This window comes from Orycteropus afer, unplaced genomic scaffold (genome assembly GCF_000298275.1).
Source record: "Orycteropus afer afer isolate SDZICR_OR568_19922 unplaced genomic scaffold, OryAfe1.0 scaffold00130, whole genome shotgun sequence".
Lineage (NCBI taxonomy): Eukaryota > Metazoa > Chordata > Mammalia > Tubulidentata > Orycteropodidae > Orycteropus > Orycteropus afer.
In genome coordinates, this window is record NW_006921717.1 from 6,953,804 (window position 1) to 6,965,421 (window position 11,618).

General features: G+C 46.4%; 1 protein-coding gene across 1 annotated transcript in view; it reads right to left on the bottom strand.

Annotated features, from left to right (window-relative positions):
• Positions 1-11,618, bottom strand: part of ASRGL1 (asparaginase and isoaspartyl peptidase 1) — a 26,143-nt gene that overhangs the window by 3,998 nt on the left and 10,527 nt on the right. The window contains exons 2-3 of the mRNA XM_007945007.1: positions 11,371-11,528; positions 1,927-2,045 (exon numbers count right to left, since the gene is read on the bottom strand). Coding sequence (XP_007943198.1) covers positions 1,927-2,045; positions 11,371-11,528 — 277 coding nt within the window. The remainder of the gene's footprint in view (positions 1-1,926; positions 2,046-11,370; positions 11,529-11,618) is intronic.

The following is an 11,618-nucleotide window of genomic DNA, read 5'->3' on the forward strand; positions in this document are numbered from 1 at the left end:
ACCACCTGCTTTCCTCTGAGACTCTGGGGCTTTGGCATGTGTTAGGCAGAGGCTATGCGACCAACGGTCGCCAGAAGAAGCCTGGATGCTGAGTCTATAATGGGCTTCCCTGGCAGACGCCCCTGCACAAGTGTTGTCACAACTTGTTGCTGGGGAATTAAGTGTGTCCTGTGTGATTCCAGTGGGAGGGGACTCTGTAGTTGGAGCCCGGTTTCTTCTGGACTTTGCCTTCTGTGCCCACCCCTCTGCCGATGCCTGCCTCCCATCCCCTCCTGTAATAAATCGTAGCCATGGGTACAACCACACAGTAAGTTCTGTGAAGGTTCTCCTAATGCATCACTGGACCTGGGGTGGCCTTGGGAATCCTCAGCACACATACATTTGTCAAGATGACAACTGTGTTGCTGGAAGTGGATGTTGCTGCCTGCTGTCCATGGCGGCGGGGGGGGGGGGCGGACTAGGAGGGTGTCATCTGTCACCAGCTGGAGCAGTCGGAAAGGTCAAGCAGAGTGGAGCTTGGACTGAGTGGGAAGGGTGGGGCCCAGGCACACTTAGGGCGTATAACCAAGAGAAGGGCTTCCGAGAGTCTAGGTTGTGCCTTCTGTCTCTGGGGACTTGACCGTCATCACTCAACAAGTTGGAAATTAGTTTCTAGACTCTGACTTGAGGTGACCCTGTAGCCTGGTCTGAAGCCAGCTGGACAGAAACTGGGCTACGCCAATGACTTGGCATATATGAGTTGGATTTCTGCTAAGGAGGAAAAAGGAGACTGTCCTACTTCATAGGGTTAAGTGAGGTTATCAGGCCTCAACTCTTTAAAGAAGCTTCGAGAGTTTCCTCTAATTCTGCAATAGGATGCAGGGTATCAAGAGTTGTCAACAGCACAGATTGTCACTGAAGACTAGAACAGCTAACACAAAGGGAAGGCAGGGTCGGTTTTCTACTAGAAATTAAGCTCTTCTTTTGGGCAGACACGACAATTGAACTCTTTCTCAAAATTCCAGTCATCTGCAGGGGTTACTGGGAATTCTCACAGACAAGTCTCACCCCCACCCCACCTCCACCACTTACCCACCCCTGAGGACTAGGTAACGGGCTTCCATGTTAATGCAGAGAGCACGTCTATCTGTAATAGTAGAATCGTGTCACTTTGGGGACCTACTAATGCCACTCAAATAGAGTAACTGCAAAGTGACACTCTCTGCGTCCTTAGATTGTTAATGCAAACTCACGCCTGTGAGTTGTGATGTTTGTAAAGAGTACTGAATGCACCATGGATTCCCAAAAGAATGAACAGGTCTGTCTCGGAGGTGCAGCTGGGATGCCCCTTAGAATGAAGAGGGACAGACTCTGTCTCTCCTGCTTTGGTCACGCTGTTAGGCGGGACCAGCCCCTTGAGGAGGACAGCACGCTTGGTAAAGGAGAGGATCAGAGGAAAAGGTGAGACCCTCCATGAGGTGGACTGACACAGTGGCTGCAGCGACCGGCGCAGGCAAGGCAAGGATGTGAGGCGGGCCCAGCACCGGGCGGGGTTCTGCTCCATCTGCGACCAGTAGGGAGAAACCCCACAGCAGCTAACAACAACAACATCTGAAATGAGGTTTCAGGTACTTAACCCTCTGGGACTAAGTCCACAGCTCTTACACCTGGAGCTAAGAAAAGCAAGAGGCGGCATTTGGTGGCCTGGGGACAGCTTTAGGGTCCTCCATCTCTTCCCCCAAGTCATCCTCAGTAGATACGGAATCTAGGAAGAACAGATACCAGCTACAAGCAGCCCCTTCCAGGCCAGTCACCACGACCAGGGCCTCTGAAGCTGCCACCACGGAGGGAAGGGAAGTCAAACTGAGACAAGGAGAAGGCTGGAGAACGAGTAGAGCCTGGTGACAGGGAAGCAAAGGGCCAGGCCAAGAGCTCCCTCTGTCCTACCTACACACGGAGAGTCCCCCACGCGGCCAACCATCTTGTTGACAATGCCTCCCGTCGAGGTTGCGTAAGCGACGTTCCCATTGCAGTCCAGGGCAACAGCACCCACGGTTCCCAAATATCTGTCAAAAACAAACATAAAAAAGTAACAGATTTAAGAGAAACACTGCCATGAGGACCCACTTAGCGGAATACCACATACACTCCCACATGATAGTTGGTGGCAAACAGGATGTGCTTTGCTTCCAACGTTCCAGACTCGCAGGAATATGACAAAGGAGGCCTGTTCGTGTTCTCATCTGTATTCAAGCAGTCCCAGCTGGATGGCGTGGCTTTTGTTTTGTTTTTATTTTGGCCTCAGCTTTAAGAGGGCATACAATCCCAACACCCCCCCTCTTTTTTTAATTTTTTATTTTGATTATGATTTGGGTGAGCGTTTACAGAGCAAATTCATTTTCCATACAGCAGCTCATACACTGTGTCTCATGACATCGACTGCAATTCCCCATCATGTCACAGCTCCCCTCCCACTTTCTCCCCATAGTCACCTCTTCCCCGTGTCCTTCTTTCTTATCCATCCCTGCCCTGAGTTATTTCCCCGTGCAAACACTGCCCTTCTATTCTCCCATGACTGATCCTTCCCAGGAGTGTACCCACCTGGTGTCAATGTTCACCCCACATGCCTGACTACTGTTTGGCTGGAAGCTGTGGGACTGAGTTCAGTTCCAGGCCCAGTGGGTGACTCCAGCCCCCTTATTTTCTAGCTGTGTGACCTCAGTTTTCCTCCCTGTGCCTCACTGTTTCTATCTGTAAAGTGGGGTGAAAACTAATAGAGAATGTACCTCAGACTTCAGTGTGCCTAAGAAGCACCCGGACTCCTGGGCTCCAGCCCCAATACTGAGTGGACAGGGTCAGGGGGGACCCGAGTCCCCGTTGCTGACAAGCTCCCAGGACCTGCTGATGCTGCCAGCCCCTGACTTTGAGCACCGACTCAATGGCATTGTTGTGAAAGCCCGATAACCTTTTCTCCCAATGTTTTATTATTAATTAAAAATTAACTAAAACATTTGCAAGATTTTATAATGACACTTCAATTCTATAATGAACTGTATCCTAGGCCCTGTTTCAAGTGCTGGGACACAGCAGTAAACTAATGGGCAAAGTGCCTACTTCCATGGAGCTTGCACGTGGGGCCACGGGTGGTGGTGGTGAGGGAGCAATACTTATTTCAGGGGCAACAAAAACGAAGAGCCCAGCAGAGCGGGGAGGGAGTGAGGTGGAGGGCTGGTTGGTCGAGGGCCCCTGAAGGAGGTGCAGAGCTGGCCGAGCGGACCAGGGGAAGAAGGCTGCTGACGCAGGAACAGCCTTGGACACGTCACAGGAGTTTCAGGAGGCCACCACGGTTGGAGGGAATAAAGGGAGGGGGGAGTGGGAGGAGGGAGGGCAGAGGGACAGCCAGAGGCCAGACCATGAAGCCTTTGACCACACATCCTCGTTACTCAAGACAGTCCTGACCTATGCCTGGCATTCGGACCTAATTATTAATAGTGGCCCCTTCCACTGCCAGAAAGTTCCAGTCTGGACATTACATCATACGGTCGTTCTACTTATAGGCCACAGTGAGGGTTTTCTTAAGGGCTTTATTTTGAGTAAGATGTGAAGACACCAGAGACTTTGACCTGAGATGTGTCATGATAGGAGTTAAGTTTTAAAAGGAACCATTCTTGCCACCACCATCCATCAGAATGGCTAAAATGAACAAAGAGACAGTATCAAGTGTTGGTAAGGACGTGTTGGAACTGGAATTCTTATTCCTGGGAGCAGAGCTTGATACAAACTCTGTGGAAAACCATTTGGCAATATTTACTGAGGCTGAACATACGTATGCTCTGTGACTCGGCAATGACACTCCTAGATGTACGACCGGCAGAAATGCGGACGCACGTTCACCAAACCTAGATGTACGACCGGCAGAAATACGGACGCACGTTCACCAAACCTAGATGTACGACCGGCAGAAATACGGACGCACGTTCACCAAACCTAGATGTACGACCGGCAGAAATACGGACGCACGTTCACCAAAAGCTGTGTCTCCAATGTCCAAGCAGCACTATTCACGAAACCCCAAACTGAAACCGTGTTCAACTACAAAGAGATTAAAGATTTCGTCCGGCACAAACGTTACAAAGTAGATGTCCACTGAAGGGCGATAAACTGTGTTGTACTCATGACATGGAAAGCTGTCCTGCAGTGAGAATGTGTGAACTCGCTACATGCAACCAGTGGACAAAGTTCATAAACCTGAAGTTGTGAGAAGGTAACCCAAGAGTACATGCTATGTCATTCCACTAAACTAAAGTTCAAAACCAGGCAAAACTAACCTCTGGGCTCAGAAGTCGGGCAAGTGGTTACCAGGGAGGAGGGCAGTGAATACAAAGGGCGTGAGGGAGAGGTCCAGCCAGGAGCCGTTTCTCCATCTGGGTGTTGGCGACAGGGTGTGTTCACTCTGTGAAAATTCATCAAGGTGTACTAACATGATTATACTCTTCTGGATGTGTGCTTGACTTCAACAGAAAGTTTATATTAAGTATCACTCTGGCTACTGTGCGGAGTTGACCAAGGAAGAGCAGACAGAGGCCTGTCAGGAGGCTTGGAGAGATGGTGCGTGTTAGCTTGGTGCCAGTGAAGCGGGTGAAGAAGTGGGCTGGGGATGGGCCACTTTGAAGGGAGAGCTGATAGGACTGGTAGGTGGGCCAGATGCGAGGTAAGGAAAAATCAGGAATGACTTTAAGGCTTTTGGCCTGAACAACTTGAGGGACATAAGAACCATTTACCGAGATGTAGCAAGGATTGTGAGGCTGGCACGGGACTGGGCAGAGTTTCTCGTTCTGTTGTACACAGGGTCACTGTGAGTCAGAACCGACCCCATGGCACCTAACAACAACAACAACAGCAACAAATAACAACAGTAACAAGAAGCTTACAGGGGTAGATTTTTTGTTTTGTTGATATGTGTGGAGGAATGGGGTGGGGTGGGGAAATAAAAAGTTCCATTTTGGACATAAGCTTGAGGTACCCACTAGGCAATGAAATGGAGGGACGGAAGAGTAGACAGCGTTTAACACTCAAGGCTGAGAGCGGGTCTGGAGAAATCCAACTCTCTACCTAAGAGAAGAGAAAGCCAGAGCCCTCTCTGTCATCACAGTGTACAAGAGCCAGTTACAGAGGCTAAAGACTCACATCTGAAAAAGAAAACAAAACCCTTCAAGAAAAATAGGTGACTATATCTCAGGATGGGTGATACCTTCTAAGTTTAGAGAAGTTATACCTTTATAGTCTTAACTAAACTGTAAAAGTGTTTGTTTACAAATAAACAATTAAAAAAAAAAAACTTTTACATAGCAAAAATACCATAAAGTGAAAGCTAACAAAAACAACAGATTAAGGGAAGTTTCTTGCATGACACGGGGCACAGCCTAGTGCTTCAGACTGATGACAGGAACAAAACAACTCCAGAGGAAAAAATGAACACAGGACAGAAACAGGCAAGTTCACAGAAAAAAATGACCCGCTAACACATGCAAGATTCTCACGCTGGTTAACAGTCAGGGAACGGCAAATTAAAGCATCTGTGTCACCCTTCACCTGTCGGTGAGGAAAAACACACCCCCGGTCATTGCTGGGGGTAGGCTTGCCCCTAATATGTGCAAGGGGATGGGGCAAGAATACCAATGGAGGCCCACATACTGTATGTTTAATTCTGCCAAGTTACAAATATGTTCTGTCATCTCACTGTGATAAACACACTTTGAAAATATTGTGAAGTGTGGTGCACTGAATGGCTTGGTGTGGCCCTTCTAGCCATGGTCCCTGTGACTCCCACCAGATGACTGTGTGGGGCGATGCACATGTGAGGTGCTTGTGGCCCACCAAGGGGACTGGACAGCTTGCTAATCATGTAAAAATAAAAATAAAACATCTCACAAGTAAAGAGTCTGTTGCCTTAAACAAAATCTCATAAATAATTTCCTTCTGATTGCATGTTGAAAAATCTAATTACGTCTAAAATATTGGGCCAAGTAAAATACTTTAGTAATCCCAGCAGTGTTACTCTTTTTAATGTGGCTACTAAAAAATTTAAATCACATATGTGGCCCTCATGGTATTTTTACTGGGAAGTGCTGACCCAGAGTTGTCTATATACAAACGTAACAGTAAAAGGAATCCTTCAATTAGCCGCCAAATGTTCCTCGGCCTATACATGCAATGCTTGCAAACACTGTGCTGATCCACAAATACTTCCAGAACCAGGAACCGCAATGTGTCAGGCTGCAAGAAAACGGACCCAGAGTGCCACTGGGAAACAATGCTTCCTTATGCGTGAATCCATCTGAGGAGGTAACGTGTCTTCTCTCTCACCAAGTCCTGCTGCTGCTCACATCCTCCCCAAGCTCCAGGGCAGCATCTGGTCTGGGGTCCGCAGAGGCATGGCCCACAAACGGTTGGACTCGGGCAGCTTCCAAGACAAAGAGCAAGAGATGTGGAGAAGAGTCTCCCTGGGCTCTCAATGGTGTTAGTCACAAGAGTGGACCATTAGGGCTACGGGTCCTGCTGTGCCAATGCTGACCACCAGGTTCAGAGAGACAAAGTGATCACGTATTCTGTGACATAGCAACTGTTTTATTTGTGATAAGAGGTCCCTCTCAGGGGAGGCCTAGAAGCCTGTCATCCTTATATCTAAGAGCAGTTCTGACTGGTGGAGATGTGCGTCACGACACAATTTTTGGAAAGCAATCTGACAACATGTATTAACACTAATCCATGAACCACTGAGAAAACAGCCCCATTCCTGTGATCTCAGGCTACTGATACCATAACACACAGGTAACAACAGCAACACATTCAACACATGGCCAGCCTTGTAAAGCAGATTCTTTTTTACCTGGGAAACTTTTTCATAACGTGCATGCCTGGCAAATCCACCTGTAAAAAAATGGCGTGGTGGAGGTGTCTGACCTCTGACTTTCCAAGACGGAGAGAGAATCTGATTCCTATGAAGTAGAAGTCAGACCTACCTCCTCTCTCCACCCATTTTACCAATTCTCACACCAGCCATCTCTCACACCGTACTCCCTGCTTCTCTGATGGGTTTGATAATTCATTGCAATGGCCACACAGAACTCAGATGATACTCATGATTATGTGGTTTATCAGTCAAGTGAAAGGTTACAATTAAAGATCAGAAATGACTCACGATACAGTTAGTTCTTCTAGAAGCACAGTCTCTTCTCTGCTGGGACTGCAGACAGCCCTCTCTCTGGCCCTTGGCTCCTTGGGCCCTTGGCTCCTCGGCCTCTGGGCCCTGTTGTGTTGGCCTGGCCTCTGTGCTGCTCCTGTCAGCATCACAGAGCTCCTTAGCTCCACCACAAGTGCCTGGAGGCACCCCACTCCACCAGGAAACCTTGGCCTGGAGGTGCCCAACTCTCTCACGCCATGGGTTGGCAAGCCCAGCTCCACCAAATGCCCAGAGGCACCCCACTCCACCAGCAAGCCTCCTGCCCAAAGCTCAGCTGTCTTGTTCCACGGGTTGGGAAGCTCACCACACCGTCTCCTGCTGGTCTCCTGGTTCTGCTGCCTCTACTGCTGCTTCTTGGTGTCTCATGGGTCTAGGAGGCTCACAGTGCAGGGACCTCGTGTCCAAAGGACACACTGTGCTCTTGTCTCTTCTTGGTGGTGGTAGTTAGGTCCCTCTTTCTGCTTCTATGACGGCTCATTTTAAGCCTAGCAGGAAGGCAAAACTGGCCAATCCCCTCACTAGGGCTCCATACACCTTATATTTGCATGGTCTTACCCCCACAAGATGCCATGTACCTTACTTACATTATTAGCAAGCTGTCCAATCCCCTCGGTGGGCATAGTCCCACCCAGTCATTTGGTGGGAGTTACAAAGACTATGGCTAGAAGGGCCACATTAAGTAGTTCACTGCATCTCACCACATCAGATCCATTAAATTAGATTCTTTGGGGACGGAGCCCAGACAAGTGGATTTTGAAAACACTCCCTTGCTGTGGTTGTTAGGTGCTGTTGGGTCGGCTCTGCACAACAGAACAAAGTGCTGCCTGGTCCTGCTCCAGTCTCACGATGCTTGCTATACCTGGTGAGCCCACTGCTGCGGCCACTGTGTCTATTCATCTCATTGAGGGCCTTCCCCTTTTTCTCTGACCCTCCACATTACCATGTGTTCTTCCCTCTTGGTTTTCCAACTCCAGGTCTTTGCACATTTTATTATAATAATTGACTTTGTCGTCTCGAGTTGCTCTTTGAAATCTTCTGTTCAGCTCTTTTATCTTGTCATATTTGCCATTTGCTTTAGCTGCTCTTCATTCAAGGGCAAGTTTCAGAGTCTCTTCTGACATCCATTTTGGTCTTTTCTTCCATTCCTGTCTTTTTAATGACCTTTTGCATTCTTCATGGATGATGTTCTTGATGTCATCCCACAATTCCTCTGGTTTTCAGTCATTTGTGTTCAATGCATCAAATCTATTCTTGAGATGGTCTCTAAATTCAGGAGGGGTATAACCAAGGTCATATTTTGGCTCTTGTGGACTTCTTTTAATTATCTTCAGCTTCAACTTGAACTTGCATATGAGCAATTGATGGTCTGTTCCACAATCAGCTCCTGGCCTTGTTTTGGCTGAAGATCTTGAGCTTCTCCATCACCTCTTTCCACAGATGTAGTCAATCTGACTCCTGTGTACTCCATCTGGCAAAGCTGTGTATAGCCACCATTTGTGTTGCTGAGAAAAAGCTATTTGCAATGAATAAGTCGTTGGTTTTGCAAAACTCTATCATAACAACCTCCAGAGTTATTTCTATCACCAAGGCCATATTTTCCAGGTACTGGTGATTCTTGTTTGTTTCCAATTTTTTCATCCCAGTCACCAGTGATAATCAACACATCTTGATTTGCATATTTGGTCAGTTTCAGCCTGTTCTTGATCATATGCTACCTCCTGAAAAGAATGAATATCAACCAATTCTTTTTGGTACAGTACTCCTTCCATCTTCTTTTCATGTTTCTTGCATCATAGAATATTTTTCTTATAGAATCTTTCAATATTGCAACTCAAGGCTTGAATTTATTTATTTTTTTTCTTCAGTTCTTTCAGCTTGAGAAAGGCTGAGCGTGTTCTTCTCTTTTGGTTTTCTAACTCCAGGTCTTCGCATATTTCATTATAATAATTGACTTTGTCTTCTCAAGCTGCTCTTTGAAAGGCTAGTCAAAGGCCTTGTTTTGACTGAAGATCTTGAGCTTCTCCATCGCCTCTTTCCATAGATGTAGTTGATCTGATTCCTGTGTAATCCATCTAGTAAAGTCCAGGTGTACCGGTCCCTTTTATGTTGTTGAATAAAGGTATTTGCAATGAGGAAGCCGTTGGCCTTGCAAAATTCTATCATGCTTTCTCTAGTGTCATTTCTATCACCCAAACTATATTTTCTAACTACTGGTGAGTCTTCTCTGTTTCCAACTTTTGCATTCCAACCACCAGTCATAATTGCATGTTTGGTCAATTTCAAACTGCAGAAGTTGGTAAAAATCTTCAATTTCCTCATCTTTGGCTTTGGTGGTTGGTATATAAATTTGAATAATAGTAGTATTAACTGGTCTTCCTTAGAGGCATATGGATATTATCCTATCACTGACAGCACTGTACTTCAGGATAGATCTTGAAACATTCTTTGTGACAATGAATGCCACACTCTTCCTCTTCAATTTGTCATTCCCGGCAGAGTAGGTCATCTGGTTGTCTGATTCAAAATGGCCAAAGCCAGTTCATTTCAGCTCACTAATGCCTAGATATTGATCTTTATGTGTTCCATTTCATTTTTGACAACTTCTAATTTTCCTAGATTCATACTTCATACAGTCCATGTTCTGATTATTACTGGCTGTTTGCAGCTGTTTCTTCTCATTTTGAGTTGTGTCTCATCAGCAGACAGGTCCCGAAAGCATTACTTCATCTGTCATTAAGGTTGACTCTGCTTTGAGGAGGAAGCTCTTCCCCAGTTGTATTTTGAGTGCCTTCCAACCTGAGGGGCTCATGTTCTGGCACTATATTGGACAATGTTTCGGGGCTGTTCATATGTTTTCCAGTGATATATCAGACAGCATTTCACTGTGTGACTGCTATTCATAAGGTTTTCACTGCCCCATTCTTTGAGAAGTGGATGGTCCCTTTCTTCTTCTGAGTCTGTCTTAGTCTGAAAGCTCTGCTGGAACCTGTCCACCACGGGTGACCCTGCTGGTATTTGAAATACCGGTGGCCCAGCCTCTAGCCTCACAGCAACATGCAAGCCACACAGTACAGCAAACTGACAGATGAGTGGTAGGGAAAAGAAAAGCTCCCCAGGTGCTTAAATATTGCTACGATAAAAAGTATGTAGTATCATGGATTGAATTGTGTCCCCCCAAAATATGTATCCATTTGGCTAGGCCACGGTTCCCAGTGGTTTGGCAGTTATACAACGATGTACTTTGGCAGGTATGTAATGACGTGATTATTCCCCATCATGTGATCTGATGTGATCAGCCCATCAGTTGGAAGGGGTGGGATGTAACACCCTTACTCAGGTCACAGCTCTGATCCAATGTAAGGGGAGTTTCCTGGGGTATGACCTGCATCACCATTTATCTTCCAAGAGATAAAAGGAGAGAGAAGTGACCAGAGAAGGAGAGACCTCAGCGGCACCAAGAAAGAAAAGCAGGGAGTAGGGTATGTCCTTTGGACCCAAGGTCCCCGTGCTGAGAACATACGAGACCCAGGGGGAGATGGATGCCAAGATACGTGGAGATCTGTACGGAACACTGGGCCCACAAATGCTGAAAAAAGAAAAGGACCTTCCCCCAGAGCTGACAAAGGGGGAGAGCCTTCCCCTACAGCCGGCACCCTGAATTCAGACTTCTTATCTCCTAAACTGTGACGGAGCTATTTTCAAATTTTCCTTTAAATAGGGGCTTTTATTTGGGTTTTGAAACCTGTAACAGAAAATCTGAATTTAGAACATATGATAATCATAAGTTTAAGAGCCATACAGATTTTTTCTGCACTAGGACAGGATGTTAACTCATAAGGTAGACACGATCATCCAGACCTGTGTAGTCAACCTAACGTTACAAACTAAGAAATATCCAGATGATTTATAAACTAATGCAAGATTTTCTTCTGCCGGATCATGTCAGAGAAGCAATATGAGTTACTATTCACAGGAATCATGAATGCGTTAAGAATGAGTAGGGAAGTTTCCCCGTTATTTAGTTTGAATTCTTTTGTACAAAACTGAAAACACCAAATGACCTTTGACTTTGACAAATGTAGACAATCAGATATTTTCTTTGACCTTTGAGTACACTCCCCACAACATGAGCCAGAAATGACACTTACTTTCTACAGTCTGGTTTCTGAGCCCCTTTCTCACGCTTCTCCTTTTCCAGGCGCCTGGTGTTTCTCTCTGTCACCAGCTGCTCCCCAGGAATCTGTGGCACCCCCATGGCTGTTGCAAACTTTGTGGCACCTTGGTCAGTCAGAAAGCAATGAGGTGTCTGAGCCAGAAAGAAAAGAACAATGGTCATTTTTTAAAATTATTTTTATTGTGATTTGGGTGAAAGTTTACAGAGCAAATTCACTTTCCA